This window comes from Triplophysa dalaica, chromosome 19 (assembly GCF_015846415.1).
Source record: "Triplophysa dalaica isolate WHDGS20190420 chromosome 19, ASM1584641v1, whole genome shotgun sequence".
In the NCBI taxonomy this organism is placed as follows: Eukaryota; Metazoa; Chordata; class Actinopteri; order Cypriniformes; family Nemacheilidae; genus Triplophysa; species Triplophysa dalaica.
The window spans coordinates 17,304,307-17,327,306 of record NC_079560.1 but is presented as its reverse complement, the minus strand read 5'-3'; the positions used below and the strand labels follow the sequence as shown (position 1 = coordinate 17,327,306).

Sequence of the window (23,000 nt, the reverse complement as noted above, 5' to 3'; positions counted from 1 at the left end):
TTCTTCTGCATATCTAAAGAACTGAAAGGGCAAGCTGACTGATGAGTGATAATGTATAAAACATATGCATAATGGGTGACATATGCATAAAACAGTGCATTGTACCAATTGACTTGACAAGTGCCTATAATACTGAACCAATATAATAATAAACCACTTTATATTCATGCTGCTTTTCGTCATTCAGTGAACTGTAAAACTTAAAAGTTTTACCAACAGGAAAGTGTGCAGACATACACTCTGGTCAAATGTTTTTGGACACCTACTCATGTGTTGTGTACATTTTAGAACATTAATTATGTTAAAAAAAGTAAAACATAATGTAATATTTTATCATCTTCTTCACCTTTTGACTAGAATATGCAGAAATGTTTTCTTGTCATTTTATCAAGCAGCTTCTTGAGGTTTCAGAGATGTGTTTTAAACAATATTAAAGGAGTTACCTCCTATTTTGTGCTCTTATTGGCTGTTCTTTCGTCATTATTCAGTCAAAGTCATCCATTTCAAAAATATTTTTTTTTAAATAAAACGTTAGTTGCAAAATTTTATTTTTGTCTACTAAACTAATTTCAATAAACTAAATTCCGACATTGAAGCGTAAGCCTTTAAATCAAACTTTTACAGAAAAATTTAACTTGATTGTCCAAAAACTTTTGACCGATAGTGTACTTCTGATATTGGGAAAGCATAGTCACATTCAGAGGTCATAATTTACATCTTTATTTGCCACACCAAACAAAAACTAATATGTAACAGTTGAAGTCAAAAAAAGTGAGAAAATCAGCACATATATATGCTACAGCCTTGAAAGATTTTGTGTGGCAATATTAATTTACAAAAGCTGATGAATAAATTTACAAAAAAACCTAGCTTTTGCATCTACACTCCTATAAAGAAATATAAAAATCTTCTTCTAAACACCTTTATTGCTCTAAAATCTTCCAGCAGTCTGGTCTGGCAACGTGTGTTAAACATTTGTTTTAAAGCTGTTTGAGACTGTAATGACAATCACATGTACATAAAGAAGTGAATTTTAGGCACAATGGGATGTAATATTGGCATAATCTCTCCCAGCCAACAGGAGCATGTATGAAATCACCACCATACCAGTGATGGCACCCTTGTGTTTCTTTACAAGATTGGCAAAAGAAAATCCCTCATCATAGAACACTAAAAGATAAACAATTTTTTTATAGCGAATTAGTTCCAATTGACTTTTACGATGCTAGCGCCACCTTGAAATCATTTACTGTAATCTTGGGTAGCTGAACTGCTTTTGTGTAGATATTTTGCCCCTGGCTAAAGAAGAGCCCTCCCTTGAGATCTACTCAAAGGAAAAAGGAATGTTGGTACATAAAGAGACCTTTGAAAGTATAAAACAGGCCCGCCCCGTACAAAGTGTGTGCAAGACAAGTGCATATTTCCTTCAAAAATACAGTTCAACTCTACTCGCATATAAAAATTCTCAGCTCAAACACAAAACAATGTAAAAGTGGGCATCACTGAGAAACGGAGGGCAAAATATTTTGCAACAAAGGCTGATGACATCAAAACAGCAAAGTGTCATATATAAATATAAAATTCTAGACGTTTTCAAACAAATTACCTTGCCAATTAAAAATAAATTTCCTAATGTCATGTATCCGAGGTGGAGGTAGCATTTGCACAGCAAAATTCCTCCCATTTTCCCAGCAGTTTAAAAATGAAAATGAACTTTGTCTAAACTGAGCATGAACTGTATTTTCTTTTAAACGATTGCTTCATCTAACTGAGGTATTTCTATTTGTTTCGACTGATATGATACGAATGTAATTCCATACAGCAGTTCTGTAATGCTACAGGTAACAGTGTGTAGAGCATAATAAAGAAATCCCAAACCAAAACACACAAAAGACTCTGCCAAATTTCCCACACATGAATAAGATCTCGGTCTAAATGGTAAAATAAAGTAATGGATTGGGATAAATATGTGTGAGCCAACAGATTTGCCTAATGCCGTGCCAATCGACTTATTCAGTAAGAACAATTTGTGTCTTTCAAAGTAAAATATGGAGTAAAAGAACAGTAACGCACACATCCTGGTGCACCAGCTGAAGATATTTAAAAGCACATGGCAAAATTATATAAATACAGTTAAGCGCACACTATGTATAGTCATTCTTTGGGAGGAAGAAAATCCTTTTGGTTATAAGATAGTGTGCAACTCCACGGCTCTCCTTCCTCTGTACATGTGTGAGTGTTTAAGTGTGTTAAGGTGCAGTGACGAGGAGGAGCGACACCAGGAGACCTGATGTGCTCCAACGTCCCCCTGGCTGTTGTCTTAGGAGTGCAGCACTGCACTAACTCACAGAGAACCTATGGAAACAGAACCGTAAGGGAAGAGGTCAGAGAGACAGGTAGAAACATCAGAATCAGATCAGAAGACATTTAACCGTTTTAAAACAATAATGCTGCCTTCTGTAACAAATTCCTCGTTTTGCTATATAACACACCATAAATAAATGTTTTAGATATTCAGTTTTGTTGAGGAAAATGCAAAATGTAATTTATGCATTTCTATGTAGTGTATTATTTTTATTATAGTGTATTATCATCATTATATATTGGTCATCTGGCTTTTCAACGGCATCACATGATGAACTGCTGTCAAAAACATTTATTGGATATGTAAATTTGATGTTAAATAAGTTTTTATAATCAGTACATTAATGCTTAAAACCGTAATAGGGGATGCTTTTAGGTATCTAAACCCTGTAAAGTATGCTTGACTGACCTCTGCACCCTATCCAGGATGTGGTCGATCATTCTGTCTGTGACTCCAGGACAGACATCTTCAGCCATATGAAGGCTCTTCTCCAGCTCCTCGATCACTCCTCTTATCAGGCCTGGATCTCTGTGCTCTGATTTTAGCTGCAATATATACAAACATACACATAAAATATTGATTTTAAATTATAGTTTACTTGTAGATAATGCAGAGATACAAGAGACAGAAAAACTCTTTCCACTACTTAAAGTGGTGCATTAACATTTCTATGAACCACCAGATTAATATATATATGAAGAGTTTGGTTCAAAATGAGATAACTTCGTTTTTTCATTGTGCATTCCAATTAATATGAATCAAACAATATTTGGTATGTTTTGATTTAAGCCATTATTAAAAAAATGTAAGCTAAACACGATAGAAACATGATAACATAAAATCATGCTTTTATCATCTCATTTTGGAACCAAACTCTTCATATATATATATATATATATATATATATTTTATTGTTTTTATACTAATACCCTTTATTGTCTTTGACCCATATGGGTCAAAGACAATAAAGGGTATTAGCATAAAAACAATAATTCCAAGGGTGCTTTAAATTGTTGTTAAAAAAAAGTTTTCTGTTTAATTTAATTGCATTTTTCTTTTTGTGAGCAGAAAATAAATATAATATTTTTTTTTACATGAATGTCATTCAGTGTATCAATTTTGTTTGGCATATTTACAACAAAAAGTCATATTAAAAGAAACAAAAGTCCTTCTCCCCAAATACTAATTAGATGAAATTTTACTCTTTTTAAATTTTCCATTATCCTATAGGTTTTGCAGATTTCGTCAATAATATTTTTTTATTCATTTAAAGCACAATAAAATGTAATATGCTCACTTATTCTTTTATATATTTTAATATATAAAAGTCAAAATAAGCATATTGTTTGAATTTGTACATAAATATTGTTTTACACTGAATGACAACATAACATTATTTTCAACCAAATTTAAACAATTTATTTTCCAAAAACTTAGATAAAACCATAAAGAAGACAATTTACTTTCAATTAAAGTGCTTTCTATGGACATAAAATCACTTTTGTAAATTTATTTTGATGGGGACTTTTTAACGTCTTTGACCCATATATTAGGGGTGTGATGAGACACTTATCCCACGAGACCAGACATGAGACTGGGTTCACAAGAACGAGCAAGATTTTTAAACTTTTATTCACCTTTAAAATGCAAAAAAGGCATTTTAAAATCAACTTTTTGTATGTACTTTATGAAACATAATAAACTTCTATTTTAAGGAATTATATTATGCAGTAATAAACAATATGTAAACACTACAAAATGTTTTTTCCCAAACCTAACTGAGAGTCAAGTAATTGCACAAATACTTCGCTTTCTGTTTTCTTAACAGGCGCAGCTTCAAGTAAAGAGCTGTGGTTGTTTTATATATGTTAAAATCTCATTTTTTATCATAAAACCACAAACAACCAGGATGTTATACGCTTAAATTGGGTGTGTAAGGGGAAAGCGTTCAGATCAAACTGTCAATCCTCCTTCCTCCACTTACTGAATTTTCATTAGGCTATAAAGCCACTGACATTACATTATGAGGAACCGTTAAAAACTACATAAACACACCGTTATGTAGCCTGTCGAGCCACAAAAAAATGTATTCACACTAATGCTCCCAAATAAATGGTGGCAATTCGAGCCCTGCACTCCATCATGCCAAAAACTTGAGGATATTGTGTCTTGCCACGAGATCTTGTCACACCCCTAATATATACAATCAAAAGACTCATACACAACTATTACAATATATAAAACATTAGGTGCTGCCCACAAAGTCAACACGTCGAACATCAAAATGGTTTTGATGTTAAAAATTTCATTTCCTGAAAAACATTTATGTATTACATGTATGACCAGCGATGACCTGACAAGAGCCGAGATGGATAAAGGACGCGGCAACTTGACACGATTTTTCTACAACACTTCAAATGCTATTAGATTGTTAATGATAATCTTAAATCTATAATTTACCTTATTCGTAAGTTTATTTATTTTTTATTTAGCCTTGTAGTGCAAGCACTGTTGAGCTTGTGCAGAGGCAGCAGCTTTTGCCAGAGGGGAACTGGAATCCCCTGGTTGGGCCTGGGTTCTCTTGAGTTTTTCTTATTTCTCGATTGGAGTTTTGGGTTCCTCGCCTCCGTTTGAATATTGTTTTGCACTATTTGCCTGGCCGGGGGGGCTGCTTTAGAATTTAGAAGTTATACATAATTAATATTGCATATAAGAATTTATAGTCCGTTTAATATTTGACCTGTGGTTATCTCTCCTATGTGTGCTTTCACTGTGCGTGTGTGTTTGAGTGTGTGCGTCTATGTCAATGTGTGAAAGTATGTATGCATATTGTGTGAGTGGAGCATTTGTATGTCTGTCTTTGTTGTTTTCACCTTTTTCTTGTTTTTACAGGTATATGCCTTTAGTTGTTTTTCTTGTATTCAATGTGTCTCATGTACAGCTGCTTTGTAACACTGAAAATAGTAAAAAGCGCTATATAAATAAAGTTGAGTTGACTATTTTCATATACATCAATCATTGGAGTTTGGGTTCCTCGCCACAGCAGGGCAGTGTTGGCCTGCTCACCGGGAGACTGCATTCATTCATTTATTTATTTAGAAATTAGATATTATTTATTAGAATGATCTTACTCGTTGTATAAACACCATGCACTGTGCTGTGCTCTAACTTATCTGTTTTTCCTGTTTGCCCCTGTAAAGCTGCTTTGAAACAATACACATTGTGAAAAGCGCTATATAAATAAACTTGAATTGAATTGACATTAGTAAATGAAAAAATAAGATGTATAAATGAAACAATAACAATTTACACCAAAAACATTTTCAGAGGTTTTACACCCACCTGACTTTAAATGAATCATGTTGACTTTGTGGGCAGCACTGAATGTTTCTATCTATTGTAATAGTTGTGTATGAGTCTCTTGATGGTCCTCAATGTAAAAAGAGCAATCTCAACATCAAACAGTTACTGCTGGACATGAGTAAAATATCCAGAAATGCTAAAAAAGCAAAGATTGTGGAGGACTCTCTGTTATTATTTTTTAGTGTGAACTTTATGTTAACATTTCTTTAGTGAAATTACTTGCTCAGGCCAGGACTAAATAAAAAATAAAGCTTCATTTTCAAAAATCCTTGTCAACATATTGTCTACATGACCACAAAAAACTATTGAACTGAGGAGTCGTTTTCACCTAAAAATGGTAGAAACGCATGTTTGCTACTGGGCGCAAGTGTTACAATGGAACACAATTGATTCTTGCCTCTTTTATGCGAGTCTTCGGCCGCTATTCGTCTTCTGATGCCATTCAATTTAGATGCATAGACTGTATAAAACACGGACGTAGTGTCAGCCGTAGGTTTCTGAGGAGCTGTTTTGAAGCTTAAAGTGGGTGGAGCTGGCCGTCAAAATCTTAGCAGGGTGTCAAAAATGGTGGATGTGGTTGGAGCTGACGCGCCTGGTTGCTGAAACCACTTGTCACTCAAGTGGCCATGCACCTAACTTGCAGGATTTTAAGGCTTTATATAAGTTAAACGGGTGAGTTATACAAAAATTCACCATCCTCACAGTTGTCATGAACGGTAAAATAAGCTATATAGAGCAAAGGCTGTAAACATGTTTTTTTTCCTGCTGTAAATTTGACCATTTTAAAAAGGGACTCAATAAGATTCTTCTCTCTTTTGGAGCCAGTCTCTAGCAGCCAGTCGATGAATTGCAGTTTAAGTCACTTCCATGTTGGCTTCACGAGAGAGATCGGAAGGTTGCCACTTGTTTAAATGTTACATGTTCTATACTGCCACCTGCTTTACTGGAGGAAAACGTAATAATTTTACGCCTCATCCCACACAAAGCACATACCTCCAATAAAACTTCAGAGCATCCGATTCTAGGTCTGATTTTATAGCTTTAACATCGACACAAAAAAAACATTTAAAAGGTATTCTCACTTCTGAGCTGCAATATTTTAACTGGAAAAAGCAACCCCTACCTCAGAGAAGACAGGAGCCATCACTGTGGTTAAACTGGCAGATTTCTTTTGAACCTCTTCGTTCTGAAAGAAGATTGAGATCAATAAGAACTGGTTATCCATAGCTCAGTTCAATCTGTCAATTAAGAATTTCTTAATCATCCTCGATTCAGAACTCACCATTCCATTCACATGCTTCTCTGTTGTCTTCTTCTTACGAACGGTGGTGAAAGACCATTCGGGAGATGAGTCATTGTCCCTACCGCTGGAGTCCCTGTCATACAAATACATGACAACAACTTGATCAAACTGCAATCAGTTGGGTTTCTTTGTGTGTGAGGTCAAAATTGTATATCATGGTATTAGAGCAGTCACTGGCATCTGTGGTTGAACTACTTGTTTAGCTATACAATTAAGTTTAGTGAAGAAAACACCATGTCATGTCTTAATTAGATAATACTCTGTGAGGAGTTATTCCCAGTAGTTTGGGCAGTTAGGGTTTCATCATATTACAAGATTCAAAGGACTTCTCGGAAACCTAAAACATTTTGTTGACAGAATGCAGGACATAAAAAGGTTTTAAATAGTGTGGTAAAAGTAGCTTTGTCATTAAATACTGAATGTCATTTGTTAAACATTAATTGTTTGATGTACGTATGTTTAAAAAGCAGCACAAAGTCAAGAGCTCAATACCGACACTTCTTAACTGTATATTGATATGCCCGTTTTTTGGTATAAATTGTTGTTATAGTAATTTATATTATACTTAATTAAAAGATAATTTTTTTGTCCATCTGAAACTTGAAAAGAATTTACTGCCATTGTATGGACAAGAACTAGAATCACAATTTCACCTTTTTTTAATATAATGCACGAGGATGCACAATAGGCGAGAATTTCCTTTAAGACTAATGATAAAATCAGTGTATGTGTATGTGTGTTCTCAGCATGCTCACGAGTCAGAGTCAGAGCTGGATTCTCCATCACTATGGCCCTCAGCTTTCCAGCGCTTTAACCTGTCGATAAGCTCAGTGAGGTAGGACGTCTTCTTGGAATGTTTAACAATGTACTTATGCTTCAAGAGTTCCTTTGCTGTTGGCCTCTGAGAAAGGTAGATAATATAACATTTCAAAATCTTTAGTTTGAGCTTTATTAAAGAAAAACAAGAGTTTATCTGTACTTACAAATGTAGGGTCCTTGTTAAGACAGGAGTCCACAAACTCTTTGAAGGTCTTTGAGAAGTCCCCATTGAGGGTGGGTGGTGTGTTCTTTGGGATATGGAAGAGAACTTTCATGGGGTGCATGTCTGAGTTGGGAGGTTCACCCTTGGCTAGCTCAATGGCAGTGATCCCAAGAGACCAAATGTCAGCCTGAAAGCATAATAAACAGTGTTACATGACAGTGAGATGCTGATTGCACGATGAACAGTACTAGAATACGGAGTCATTATAACGGTTTAAATCATTGAACACTTTTTGGCCCGAACAACTAGCAAAATGGCTTTTACCACCTATCTATCAAGTCCAAATAAGAATATTTTGGGACAATATCAAATATATGTTGAAACGTTTTAAAATAATGGACATTTTCTGAGTAATTCTAGTTATGTCAACATTAAGCCTCAGTTGAGATGCAGGCTAGCGTGGTGACTTTACAAGATGTGTTGGCTCAGACAATGAGCGAGTAGATTAAATGACTTACCTTTGAGTCATAGGCAGACTGTTGGATGACCTCTGGGGCCATCCAAAACGGTGTACCGACAAAAGTCTCCCTTTTGATCTGTGTGTCTGTCAGCTGCCCCGCCACACCGAAGTCTGCCAACTTCACCTCGCCGGACTCTGACAACAGCACATTGGCGGCTATAATAATGCAAAAGTGTGTGAGACAAGCAGGACTTTTATAGCAAAACACTACACTAAATTAAGACAAAATCTGTGCTTACTTTACAGCGTTTCCTAAAGTTATCACAATAGATAAGTACTTCCCATTGAATAGTACAGACTTAACTCAACTCAAATTTATTTATATAGCGCTTTTTACAATTTTCATTGTTACAAAGCAGCTGTAAATCAGACATATAGTAAAAAAGTATAACTATAAGTAAAAAAAATAAAGTTATATACCTGTAAAAACAAGAAAAAGGTGAAAACACAGAATACAGACATACATGAGTACCAACCTTTTTCAAATCTCCAATCCAGGACCAGGACTAAAAACTGCAACTGGTCGAAGAGGTGTAAGGCTAAACGCTATATCGTTGCTATAACCTATCAGATTTTGTCTTTCTGTAACAGATGACCCCATAATCATGTCGGTCTGTCTTTCTAAGAGGCCTCTTTAACCTGGAAACTATAGCCAGAAACCTTAAAATATTTAAAAATACATTAAACCTTTAAGCAAGTCTTTAAAATAAGATTATTCTATGTTTCAAACTGTAAAAGGAAATGTTGATTAAATAAATAAATTAAATTATTAAATATTTGCTAAGCTAAAAGCTATAACTATTTATTCTAGTTCTTATGTCTTCTGACCCGTTTACACTGGTATTTTATTTATTTATTATTTAGAAGTCCATTCTTTAGAAACATTATTAAAAGTAATGACAAAATCCGAAACTGTGCAATAATAAAGGCTCTTGACAAAGTGTGTAAAAAAAATAACTTTTAAAACATTACATTTACTTGTATTCTTGTACTATTTTTTCATGGTTATTTTAAAATGCTAAAAATAACACAGAATAAAAGTTAGAGACAGACAACCAATCAGTACAGCTCTTTGTGGTCAAACCACCTCACCCTTCCCAGGTTAAACAAGTGGAAAAACAAACGGCAGTGGAAAAACAAAAGAGTCACTCCCGCTCATCCTGCGCAGACACAAATATTCCTTGCACAGAGGCAAATAAACAACGCACACACCTTTTATGTCCCTGTGGATTTTCTTCTCAGAATGCAGGTAGTCCAGACCTTTCAGTATCTCTTTCAGCATAGTCGCTATCTGGCCTTCATCAAAGGGTCCGGCTCGTAGCTACACACAAATTTATAATTTCCAGGTCACCAAAATGGTTCACCAAGATTTACATGTATCATTTTCAAATCCTTCAAAAGTCACATGGACAATAATTAAGTCAGCATTCACTAATCACATGGATACATATAAGATGTATGGTTTCAGAGGACCTCTACTATACAGTGGTATGTAAAAGTTTACACAACCCTTGCAGAATCTGGAAAAGGCTGAAACTTTTGGAAAAATAAAACGATTTTTGAAAATGAAGGTTTATTTTTCTAAGGAAATGTTAACATAAAGTTCAAACTAAAGCAGAATAAAATAGCTTCTCAAAATAGACCAGGGCAAAAGTTTAAATACCCCTGCTTTTTAATACTGTATGATGTTATCTAAACAATCGATGTCAGTTTTTATGTTTAGTCATAGTTGTTCAAGGGTTTCTTGTTTGTCATGAGTCATTAGACTGTCCACTGATCTTTAGAAAAAGTATCCGGGTCCACAATAATAATATCTTTTCCAGGTCCTTTTGGAAAATATATTATTTTTCCAAAAGTTTCAGCTTTTTCCAAATTCTGCAAGGGGTGTGTAAACTTTTGTATACCACTGTATAGCACATAAGGTACAGGTACCACTTTCATGGTACTTCTGTCATTTTGGAACTTGATAAACTAAAAATTCCCCTTTGCATGATAGAAGCCACACAGGTTTAACACAACATGAGATTGAGTAAACTATGACAAAAACTTTTTTAGGGATATAATATACATCTGAAGCTGTGGAGATTCAACACCAAGGTTGTGGGTTCGACCCAATACTCAGAAACAAATGTATAGGATAATGCAATGTAAGTCGCTTTGGATAAGAGCGTCTGCCAAATGCGTAAATGGAAATGTAAGTACTTACTAGGTCCAGAGCTGAACCCCCTCCCAGATATTCCATTATAATCCATAGTTTACTGCCCTGAAGAAAAACAACAACATAAATTATCTTATTCAGGGCTAGTTCAAGCTTTGCACAAGTGACAATTTGCATTAACACATTCCCAAATTAAGTTGAAAAAGGAAAGGTTATTACCAAGCTCAAATGTTACGGAGACATAGCAATACAAGAATAACAGGTGTATATAGACACGACACAAATGCAGAAACGAGTCGATTGGGTAATCAATGTCATGCATGTTACATAACCCTTTCAGGTTGTACATGTAAAGCATGACATCAGTATGCTTTTAAAAGCCAATTAATATTTTCTTGACTTTCAGGTAATAAAACAGCATTCAATGTACAGAGACCATTCAGATAGTCCCTCAGTTTTCAGCATGAATAAATTAATTCTAATCAACACTGACCATCAAAACACAGACACAATGAAAAGGAGGCCAGACAAAATCTGCGAGCATAGGATCTATATGGTAGCCTTCCAGAAATACAGGTATTGTGACATTGCGCAAAGGGTTTGGCTGCGAGTCATCACAATGGAATTAACCCTTCGCTAGGAAGAAAGCTCTCTTATGATTAAACTCAGCACTCCTTTGCATTCATTTACATTGGAAGGCAACAATGTATCAATCTGTACCTTCAGGTATGAGCCGTAGTATTTGGTAACATGTGGACTGTCGCACTGGCTGAGAACCGTGATCTCCTGTTGGATGTCTTCGATTTCATCCTCTGCTTCCTCTAGATCGATGGTCTTGATGGCCACTACGTTCTGAGTGCGGCGGTCAATACCTTTGAACACTTCGCCAAATGACCCCTTCCCGATGCGCTCTAGTTTAGTGAACAACTCCTCAGGGTCCACTCGAGTGCTCTGAAATTCAAATTCGTTGTTATGTGGGTATAAACAACGATGACTGGTTAACTAAATATGTATGTTAAGTGCCAAAAGAGGAATAATAATGTAATATGAGTTGCAAATTTACTAAAATATCCAAATGACTTGAGATAGCTGAACAACCATAAAGAGCTAACCTGGCCATTGATTTTGCAAGTCTACTCATAGTCGCTCATCAAAGCAATTAGTCAACTAATTGTAAATGTAAGTATTATATTATTATGTTACATAACCCCTTCAGGTTGTACATGTAAAGCATGACATCTATATGCTTTTAAAAGCCAATGAATATTTTCTTGACTTTAAGGTAATAAAACAGTATTGTTCAATGTACAGAGTGTTACAGTAATGTTAACGTGAGAGGGAAAAGCAATGTAATGTGTCTAATGCCTATGTATCAAGTCATAGCCCTATACGGCATGTTCAAAATTGATGTATTTCACATAAACTTCCATTCACAATCTGTCAGTAACTGATGATGTAGCTCACATGGACTGTCATCCAGCAGGTGCTGATATCTGATGCTGATATGAGGAATATTTTTTTTTAATATATGTTCTTTTAACTCATTCGCCACCAGCCTCTTTAAAAAAAAGTTGCCAGCCTACGCCAGCGTTTTTTTATATTTTCACCAAACTTTAATGGCTCACAGTAATTTTTTTGTAAAGAATATATATAGACAAACAATATGTTAAATGAAAGAACAGACTCTCAGCTTTTAAACAAAAGAAACCATATTCTTCTATCTTCATTTGTTTGTTTTTTTATCACTCCATATATGTGGGTAGGATTCTACAAAAATGCATCACTTTGATTAAACAGCTGAAATAATTAATGTTTTTTGTCAAAGATCTCGCCCAGATGACACGCAGAACAATCATTAAAAACCGCTAAAACATATACATTCTAGGTTCTGGGATTCTGTACTTTTTGGTGTGTAATGGTGCTGACAGAGTTAAGTGTTTGTGGTTTTAATGTGTGTAATTAACACAATTATACAAAAAATAAAGTATTTTTTAAATGGGGGACTTAATGCCGTTTCATGCATTCAAACTTTTTTTACACTGTGTTACGTGCATCTAATGCTTAACATGGTCAACTTGTTAAAAAACAAGTTGGACATATGATGTAGTATTTCTGGGCTTTATATAGTCCCCCAGGACACAAACTTGTTTCTGAAAGTTTATTATAAGTCTGGAACCCCTTTTTCGTGACATGGATCCTATTCCTTTTATTGGGCAACTCTCCAGTTAAATTTTTTCTTCCTTGACCGGCACCTCCGAAGGTGTACCATAGCTTCTTTACACTTTAATTTAATCATAAACATTTAATCGTTTTTCCCCCCTAATGAATCATTTTATGGCATTGATTCAGAATTGTTCACAGCATGGCAAAAACAATTATGTTCAGCAGCCATTGGTGGCTTAGCTGTGATGTCAATGTTTATGTCCATCCCTACTGCCCTCCCCATATCACTGGACAACCGCAAATAAAGTTTATTCACCTTGGAGTAAAACAGAATTTTAATTCAGACTATCCAATTTTCATTCAAGACTATCCATTTAACTTTAACTTTACAGATAGCCATAAGCAGCAGTTTAAGTAATAATGTGTTAAGTCAAAGCTAAAATGACGTGATCCAAAGCGTCATAAGCGATCCACAAAAAAACTGAAACACGGTCCACCTCCGAAATTTTGACATGCTGCTCACTCACATTAGTAATGCATTTGAGAAGACGAGAGAAATTCAGTCGAGATTCTTAAATTTTCTCCATGATCGCCATCTCATAATGCCTGTCACATTTATTATCTGATCTCCACAGATCCATTTGTCAGCTGTTATTCAATGGTGAGTGAAACATGGAATAATGTAAAGCTACAGAGTAGGACATGCACAAAACAAACGGACCAAGAACTTATGTAAGGCACATGGGGAAGCATTTCTTAAGTCTGTGATCTGACTTGAAAGCATCAAAGCCCACTCTTTCACATGCAATTTTGCCTCCTCACATGTTACACAGATCTGTTCTTCAAATCACAATCCAGACAGCAAACCCTTTTTTAAAAATACAGGGTTTTTTCCTAGATTGAAAAAAACATATTTTGCCCAGATCAATCACCCCACCTTTAAGGGAATACCTAAATCACACTGTATTAGATCTCAATGGACGAAATATCCAAGTTAAAACTCCTTGCTTGTATATCATAAACTCATTTATACAGTAAAATCACTGAAAAAACGATAATACTGGCAGCTTAAACTTGTTTAAATTTCATCACCGTAACTCATAATGTTAGTCAGTAATGTGCATGGCCCTACTTGTCTGTATGAACTGCCAATGATGTCTGTGCATACTCCTGATGAAATGGCACATGGTGTCCTCTGGGATCTCCTCCCAGATTTGGATCAGAGCATAAGTGAGCTGGGATGTGCGCTACGACTTATTTGACAGTTGTTTAAGTAAACGTTTTGTTACCATGTAGTCGACTACTCTAAAACTAGGAATGGCCAAGAAGGTGATCCAAATACTTTGCATAGGGCCTATGTAATACATTTTTAAGACTAAAGAATTTAGGCTATTAATCAAACTGTTGATATCCAATGTTAAATGTAGCTAAAACAGACATATTTGTTCCATGTTCCTTACGTTATGATCATTAATATTTCTGCATTTGCTGATGCGCCAACCATGACTGGATAATTTTAGCGGCTGCAAGAAGTGAGCATTTGTTTGCTTTGGCTGGTCTGTGCCTAGACAAAAATGCTTTTTGTCCGGACTGTTAAAAGTTCAATTAAATGTTAGTTATCAAATATTTTTTTTAGCTAAAGTGTGTGTTATACACTGAAATCATAAAATTAAAATATTTAAAAACAATTAATTAAAATAGAAATGTTTCATTATTTGTTTGTTTAAATTTTGTTGAATGAAAGCATTTTTTTCATTATGTTGCAATTGAAGTACATATTAAGTTATAGTTAGGGTAGGCGTATAGGCTTTCAACAAACAAGATAGCCTACATTATATAATTTTTTTAATATTTATAAATCAAAGCAATGTGTGTAAACAAAAAAAGAGAATAGTAAGCAATGGACAAAAAGTACAGAAAGCATTTGATCTCGCACAGAGCGATTGAAAAAGCCGCTAATAAAGCATACTGCCCAAATTAGCAAATTAATAGAACATACATAGGCTGCCACTAAACTATCGAGACCAAATGTGATGATGATGATGTTAATATTATTTTAAACGTTATTGTTGAGGAAATTTATTTTTTGTTAGGAAATTTGTATGTATGAACAGAACCTAAAAGGCAGCAGTACAGCAAACGGGCACCTCAAACACGCTTTAGTCAGATTGGGTGGAGTAGCAGTTCAAGCTATATCCTGCTTCACTGGCAGAACGTGGGTCGGTCTCCTTCTGATAAAAATGTTGCTCACACTTTGGCGCATTAATGACTAGGCTGTTTGTTAACAAGACACAAGGGAGTCGTCCATGTACCCCACTAGAATTATCAGCTAGGAAAATTTCTTCTTCTGAGGAACTATTCAAACCTATAAACTGCCAACAAATCAGCACAATTAAGAGAACAGCATAGCAAGTGCTCATGGGTTCAATCCACACAACAAGCCCCCTGCATTGTGTTACTACGGCAGGGTCTTATCAGCTTTTGCTTCACCTGCGTCTAGCTGACTCAGGAGCCAACTATGAGAAACTAGCGCACTAAACACTTCCTCATAGGCCACACCCAGACACTACGCTCCAGCCCCAACATTCCTAATGGCTCTGAAGCGTAATCGCTATGACTGGACAATTGTATGGTCTATTTAAAGAAGAGACTGAACTTCGAACCTCGTTGAACACATAAAATAAAAATTAAATAGGCACCTCACAAGTGCTAAGTTAATAAGTGAAGTATCCCAGCGGCGGGACATCTGTTGTGCATAATGATTAACAATACAGCCCAACAACGCAGTTTTCCGTTCAGTTGTCATAGTAAAGAAATCAAAGAGCATGTTATTTCCAACGATGGACCACATTATCAGCTACACTGTTTCAATGACCTTACGTACTGCCTAGTTTAAAAAAGGAACACAGCTTAAGCTCTGTTGTCCCATTACCCAAACAGAGTTTTTGGTTCTGTATCCAAATATCAACCAGTGTGAAGCTGTGACAGTGGCCACAAGACGACGAAACCGCAGTCACACTTCCTGTGCTGCAATGGACGCTATTTTTTGCTGCCACACCAAAAAGGCACAGTATAGATGGAATACATCACTTTGCTAGGTCTGCTTTTTGCTGCCCATTATGCTTTAAAAAGAGGAGAGGGAAAATAAGAGAACGTTGGCACACCTTTAGGGAGCAGGTGCCGCCTCATAGACAAATATCTGCTCCATCATTAGACCGGTCGGACAAAGATATCCAAATATAGACCTGTCCGATGTAGACTGATGCAGACTTCAATTCAGCACCCCATGAGTACAAACTTTGCCATGTGTATACAGAACAATATACACAAACATACACGCCTCATTCCAAACATTCAAAATACTAAAAAAGTTAATTACTATTACTCATTACCCACTCATGTACTGACGGACAGTATAATGTAAAAAAGATTAATGTATAAACATACATAGGCTTTTTAAATAAAGTTGCTTAATTATTTAATGAAACATTTTATATATTAAAATGAAATCAGAATGCAAGTTTAACTTAAAAAAACGTGTTGTATTTTGCTCTGTAATACACATTGATTAGTATTTTCATAGTCATAAGTAAACAACCTTTGTAGTCTCCCATATAAGGGTAAAGACATAAAAGAGATCACAAATAAAACATTTCACCTACATAAAGCACCAGTGATGATAAAATGTTGTGATGTATCAGATAGTATGACCACAGCAACTATATTATATTCATGATCCATATGTATGATTCGTGGTATTAGTACTCCAAGCAATATCAAGGACCACGGTCAAAACAAAACGATCTGTAATGTCCAGAAAATAGCGATACCATGGTAATTTCAGTTTTAAACTATCTGTAAACTGTTCAAATTAAACAAGAACTCGTGGCACTGACTATAAAGTTGTGATTTGAGTGTACAGTGATAAATTTAAAATAAAATTGCTGATGATGGCCTTGCGTTACCTTTCCACACAAACTCACCTGCATTCCAGGAACTTGAACAGGTACCGGCGATTGAGCCATCTCCAACCGTCAAGCTACACGTCAAATGAACTCTTAGATAGACACTTAAACAGCGCTTACGTTACCTATTTCCTATTTAAATTCGCTGTAATAGTATATTTACACTATATTTCCACTGTCCGTGAAACTGTCCGCGAACTCTCGGGTTAGCAGCGCTCAGTTAGCTTCAAACTCCACAGCAGTCACATTCGACGCTTTGCGACCATGACTGCTTTGCAAAGTCGACTTTTTTGTTACTTATGTAGGTTACAAACGGTTAAAACGCTCGTCGAGATGTCGTTGCATGCTTTTCGTGAGACTTTGTCCAGAGTTTGTTCTTCAAGAGATCCTCTCAGACGCCATGACTCGCGCTGCGCTCGTCAACTTGTTTTGTGCTTTGGGTGGAGTCGCGCGCTCAGTGTTCGACTACACGCGGCGCTGCGCAGGCCGATCGGGGTATGACATCAGAATACCGCGAGGGCACGCCAAAATCGTCAAGCTCTCGCAGTACTTTTATGTCATACGTAGATCGGTCTTGCGCATCTTCTCGTGGGGTCGAACACCGCTATTGCGTCACCGAGACCGCCGCTGATCCGCCACCATCAAAGATTTACCTAATTACATCTCAACATTTTCACATTGTATTAATTGCTCCAAGTCTCTGGAATTTATGTAAATGTATTTATTATTTAATAACATATTTCACAATTTCTCTCTGACAACTAATGGCATTAAAGTAGTGATATAATACATAATTTTGTTGCGATTTAATTATAATAACACTAACTTATCTCATCTAGAGTGTACTTTCATTTAAAGTAAAATATTTTCCTGCCAACGTTTTCAGCGATCCCACCACAAAAATTAAACATTGTTTTGCAGTTTAAAAACATGATACATTATGCATTTTTCTGGCTGTAATACAACAAATTAGTGAATTGTATCTCCACAACATTCATAAACACACCGTTTGGGCAACTATGGCAAACGCCGCAAAATATTGGTGATTTTGGCCTATTGTCAGTTTTATCCCATTCTTTACAATGCTTTCAGGACTATCACAAATCATTTCCAAATGAAAACCATGGGCTAGATAGGCCTATACACTTTAGAATCAGCATATAATGCATTTTCTCAACCCTTAAATATCAACAAATGATTTTTTTATAAATGCGAGTTAAATTAAACTAGTTTAACTAGCCAGAATTTTTCTGAAACTTGACCGGGGCCAGCAGGCCATCTGTTCATTATATTGTTGAACCCCGCATATACAGGTATTGGTTAATAAATGACTTGATGCTAAATAAATGACCAAAGGTCAAAAATCCTTGAACCACCATTTTGATGCCAAGATACAAGACTTCAATGACACTACAAAGAGAGATATCCTGTTATTGCAGGAGCATCCTTTTTTATGTCATTCTAAAATAACCAATAATTATTACATTGAATACATTTGTGAGAAACTAAATTTGACAAAATTAAATAATCATACAACATTTCTATGATAACAAATGAGATTTTAATGAGAGGCACTATTGAAAGCTACAGGATGTCTTGCATTTACAAAGGAATGGACGCAATGAACAACGAATGGTGGATGTGAACTTTGGGGGACATGAAAGACTGTGAAATTGGTCCACATCTACAAAGATACATTTCTATGGCTGTTTTCTCAGACCAGCTGAGAAAGCAACTAAATTATTTGTCTCCTAAAAAGCAGCCACTGAACCAAAGAAAATGTCTTACTCTCTGGCATGACAGCTACGAAGATGTTCTGAAACAAAACCTTTCTAATTTAGATAGAATGGGAAATGTAATGCAACACCTGAATTAACATTTGAACAAATAATAATAATGTAATGCAATAATTAAAATGTTTCATTTTGTCACTTTACACTTAATGGGTCCAAATGAGTTGGTCCAAAATCAATGCTTACTGTTACTGTAAAATGCCAACTCAATTCATGTTTCCACCTTGATACGAAATATACAGTAATAACAGGACCTGTCAGGTAGTGGTTATTATTATCTCACACAAAGACTGATGAATAATTATGTACCAATTTCACAATATAGGGTCTATTTGATTAAACTGAATGAAACTATACTGTAGTCCTATTGCCCATACTGAAATCCAATTAAAGTTTGTCCACAAGTTTGGGGTCCTACACTAGTTAAAACAGAAGACCACAACCTTGACTAACCATTTTCACTGGAAAGCTTTCACATATGATAGCAGCCTATCAAGTTGATATCAACTGCTTAAAAAGATTTTTATATGAACGACTTTCTTCAACCCTAAAAGCTGCAATCACAGTGAAAATCAAGGACTGCCACATATTGCGAGAAATATACAGAGAAATATACTGCAGTATAAGAGCAAACATCAACAAAGCTAGTTGGTGCAAGTTAGATGCTAGTTAGGACTGACAGATGACTATCTGGCAGACTATTGTATATATGGATTTGAAACCCAATAAAAAGACATCTCCACCTGGCCATAAAAAAACCCACTTTTATCTACAGATTAGACTGTCTCTTTGCAAGTTCATCGCCAGAGTTGTCCGAAAAGTTCAAAGAATCCACTCCTGAGGGCAATAGGTCCCAGCTAAGCAGCTGGAGTTTACTGAGATTGAAACACAAGGCTATGATTTACAAATACAAAATGGCTAGGAAGAGTCAAATAGATATCCGCTCGTTTTGAGCTTAGCCCAACAAACAGGAGCTCAGAAGCAACATCTTTGTAGCAGGATTACATTTCTCTTCTTTAATGGTGCGTCCTGAAGTGGACCCCAGTGCATAGTGCTATGTTTGGCTCACTGTTCATGAACAGTCAAACGATGACCAAGGTCTGAATGTTAGTCTGGCATGTCGATGCACAGTTTGGGCGGTGGCACAAAGTATTTGCCAGGACTTTGGGTGATCACCACGCCCATCTTTTTGCGAAACATTGGAGCGATTTTTGGTGCTTCATGAATGGGCATCTCTTCGGACACATCAGAATCCTCATGGTGCAAATCGTAGGAGATGTTGCCATATTCCCTCAGGAAGGGGAAAAGTTCAAGGAGAAACTGGCAGAAGTCTTTGCGAATTCCAAACCACCCTGACAATTAATTAGAGAGAAGTTAAATAATTTTTTTAAGTCCTACACAACAATATGGAGACAGGGTTTGATAAAGTCTACGGCACAATGTGACAAACATTACAATGCAAACAGCAGCATCCAATTCTAGAGTTTTCTAGTGTGAGTAGTTTATAACTTACAAATAGCAAAGAATTACTCATAACTTCAACAGTTAACAACCTGACTCATAAGTAGTACTGAACTATTCAGTAATGACTCTTATTGGTATTTTTAATAGACAGCTAACATAAAAAAACTTTCAAAGAAAAAGCCACTGAACGAGACACTTGTAGATTGATGTAGGTTAACTGTTACATACAGTGATTGCCTCCTTTCTGACCAAACGTGGTCACCATTAGAGTTACCAAAGACACCCAGAGAGGCACAAACACTGGGACGTAGTTGGAGTTATAATGACCATCCAGCTTGTGGACAAGGAGAATCTGAAAACATAAACACTGATAAATGTCGCACTTTGGTGAAATCTGCACATAATATTTGCATTCTTAATGCTAAAATCTGTAAGTTCAATTATTGGGCAAAAGTACCTAAACGATTAAAACACTTTTTTATCAAAACTTTTACGTTTTCATCTGGTCACAACAAAAACCGGCATATATATTACTTGGTCATGCCTTGTAGGATGTACTTTTCGAAGTCAGATATGTATACAATATAGATCCGCTCTGATGTGGTGATCATAGACAACATATTTATCCATGCAACCAGCAGTGCCAAAGCAAAACCCACATAAAGAAAATAACATCCAATTTTATGTTTAAAACAGAGATGGCGTTAAAGAAACAAAAGTTAATTATTGCAGTTTTAAAAAGACAGGTCATCATGATTTTATGTCATAATTTACTCAAACTCATGTCATTTCACACCCATACACAAACATTTAGGCTAGGAATGAAATTTTATAGTTTCCAATAATTTTACAGTATGTAAAAATCAGCTTAAATATTCAAACAACTCAAGGGTTGATAAATCATCACAGAATTTTCATTTCTTGACATTAAGAGCAAAACACCCACGATTTCATCACACTAGCATTCAAACACCCACAAGACATGCTGGCTATTTTTAGCGCCACTGTCACGTTTTAGCTGCATCAATGACTGGTGTTTGTATCGAACCTCAAAGGTAAGCAGGGGCACAACAATGGTCATCCAGCTGATCGCCATGGTGATGTGAGTACGCCGTTGCTCAGCAATAACATCCATGGAACGCAGGAAGAGCACAGACCAGACGATGTAATAGAGTACGACCAGACACAAGAAGGACATGAGAATCCACAACGGCACGCACACCACCTAGCGAAGACAAAAGTGTCGTTCTTACTCATGTAAACTGCACGCAGCTCAAATGACAAAGTAATCGACTGCAGATAACTCAGAAAAACTGAAGTGTAATTGATGTCCTTACCAACCACGGCCAGAGGATGATATCATCCAGTCGTAATGCGATAAAAATGAACTGAAGAATATTTACAGAGCAGAGAATCTCCAGCTGACAAAAATAAAAAGAGGAATAGAACTTAAAACAATTATCAGGACTATTTTTAAATAAGGACTGGACAGAGGACAACAATGATCTGATTAGACAAATCTTGCAGCTCCAAAACTAATACCTCAAGTGATCGGTCATGTCTGAATCCCCACACACAAGCTGCCACAGAAACTGGGGAGACGAAGAAGAGCGGCATGAAGACTAAAAGCCAGATGGGTGAACCCCTTTCCACACGTTCACACACCAGAACCTCAAAGGTGAGCAGGAGCACGTGGATGCCCACAGCAATCAGCATGGCCTTAAACTCCACGCAGGTCTCTCCTTCAGCCCTGAAGAACACAATATACTGGATCATAAACATCACAGGACAATAGAAGTAACTGTTAACATAAAACCGATTTCATAATGTGACATTGTAAGTGAAAAGAAATATTGGACAAAAAAAAAACAGGGGAAAAATACATTGTAGGGTGGTGATTTTATAAGGGGGCTATTGGTCAACATTACCCTCAAGACCATATTGTATCCCAGTATTGTATTCCACTGTTATGTCTTTTTTTGCATTACAATAGTAGCTTAAAAGAATGCCTAAATATCTGTTTGGGTATTGATTAAAAGCCTAGCCAAGTTAATGTTTCAGGTGCAGCAGAAATGATGAAACAAAGGTACTATTGTTGGCTTTTATATTTTGATTAATATGCCTGGATGATTAAGAAACGTGCGTTAAGAAATCCAATATATTGGAGACTGATGTCAGACTGACCTGTATTGTGGGTTATGAGCCCAGACCCCAGTGCCCACTGCTGCCCCAATAATGACCATGAGTTTCCAGAGCCAGATGGGCGCAAACACCGCCCAGTAGCTCCACTGGATGATGCCATCTAACCTCAGTGACAGCAGTACAGAGAAGAGCAGCAGGCAAGCATAGATCAGGAACTTACTGCAAAAATAACACACATACAGTCAAACAGTATTCAGAGACATGTACAGTATTCAGATTGATCAAACTTAGATTACTTTTGCCAAAACCAAAAGGGCTTAAATGCATTTTGACTTAAAATAAAGTAACAGACTGGCATCATAGTTTTTGCTTGCATTGGGAACATAAAGGCAATAGACATGTTTATAGCAGCAGGATTTGTTACATGTCAATGCTTACAATTAAAATGTTACAGGCAAACGTTAAAGGACTTGACGTTAAAGCATGTTTGATTGACTGGTCAATGTCACATAAGGCTAAGAAACTAAGCTAAGACAAATCCAACAGGCCTGGAGAGTGAACATTAGCCGCTAAGCTAACAAAGTAATTGTAAACATATAAAACCAAAGCATACGGGTTCGTCGTTTACCTAACACGCCACAGCTTACCTGGGGTTGAAATCTTGAAAAACACCACGGAGATTCATCATTTTGTATTTAGACCATATTTAAAGAGAGTGAAAATAAAAGGCAGGCTAACTGACTCTCACATCAGTGCAGACCAGACGCGATCAAACAAAGTGA

General features: G+C 36.2%; 2 protein-coding genes across 2 annotated transcripts; both read right to left on the bottom strand.

Annotated features, from left to right (window-relative positions):
* Positions 1–704: 704 nt before the first annotated feature.
* On the bottom strand, positions 705–17,263 carry stk26 (serine/threonine protein kinase 26). Its single transcript, XM_056731341.1, has 11 exons — positions 16,838–17,263; positions 11,412–11,642; positions 10,740–10,796; positions 9,746–9,854; positions 8,532–8,689; positions 8,015–8,200; positions 7,787–7,932; positions 7,011–7,104; positions 6,852–6,914; positions 2,774–2,910; positions 705–2,355 (listed from the first exon to the last, which is right to left on the bottom strand). Exons 1-11 carry the CDS (start codon positions 16,877–16,879, stop codon positions 2,340–2,342), a joined length of 1,239 nt encoding a protein of 412 aa, XP_056587319.1. The 5' UTR covers positions 16,880–17,263; the 3' UTR covers positions 705–2,339.
* Positions 17,264–19,454: 2,191 nt separating this feature from the next.
* tmem185 (transmembrane protein 185) lies at positions 19,455–22,993 on the bottom strand. Its single transcript, XM_056731345.1, has 7 exons — positions 22,866–22,993; positions 22,261–22,437; positions 21,619–21,826; positions 21,414–21,497; positions 21,125–21,301; positions 20,305–20,428; positions 19,455–19,964 (listed from the first exon to the last, which is right to left on the bottom strand). The coding sequence occupies exons 1-7, from the start codon at positions 22,904–22,906 to the stop codon at positions 19,720–19,722; spliced, it is 1,056 nt and encodes a 351-aa protein (XP_056587323.1). The 5' UTR covers positions 22,907–22,993; the 3' UTR covers positions 19,455–19,719.
* Positions 22,994–23,000: the final 7 nt, after the last annotated feature.

Bases quoted from the DNA above. Each gene is read 5' to 3' on its own strand.
- stk26 (XM_056731341.1), bottom strand. From the start codon at position 16,879: ATGGCTCAATCGCCGGTACCTGTTCAAGTTCCTGGAATGCAG. The intron at 8,201-8,531 runs GTAAGTCATTTA...TTATGCTTTCAG, and splicing joins AGTCTGCCTATGACTCAAAG to GCTGACATTTGGTCTCTTGG. The intron at 7,933-8,014 runs GTAAGTACAGAT...TACCTTTCTCAG, and splicing joins TTAACAAGGACCCTACATTT to AGGCCAACAGCAAAGGAACT.
- tmem185 (XM_056731345.1), bottom strand. From the start codon at position 22,906: ATGATGAATCTCCGTGGTGTTTTTCAAGATTTCAACCCCAG. The intron at 21,302-21,413 runs GTAAGGACATCA...TGTCTTCGCTAG, and splicing joins TCATCCTCTGGCCGTGGTTG to GTGGTGTGCGTGCCGTTGTG. The intron at 19,965-20,304 runs GTATGTAACAGT...ATTAATTGTCAG, and splicing joins TCAGAAAGGAGGCAATCACT to GGTGGTTTGGAATTCGCAAA.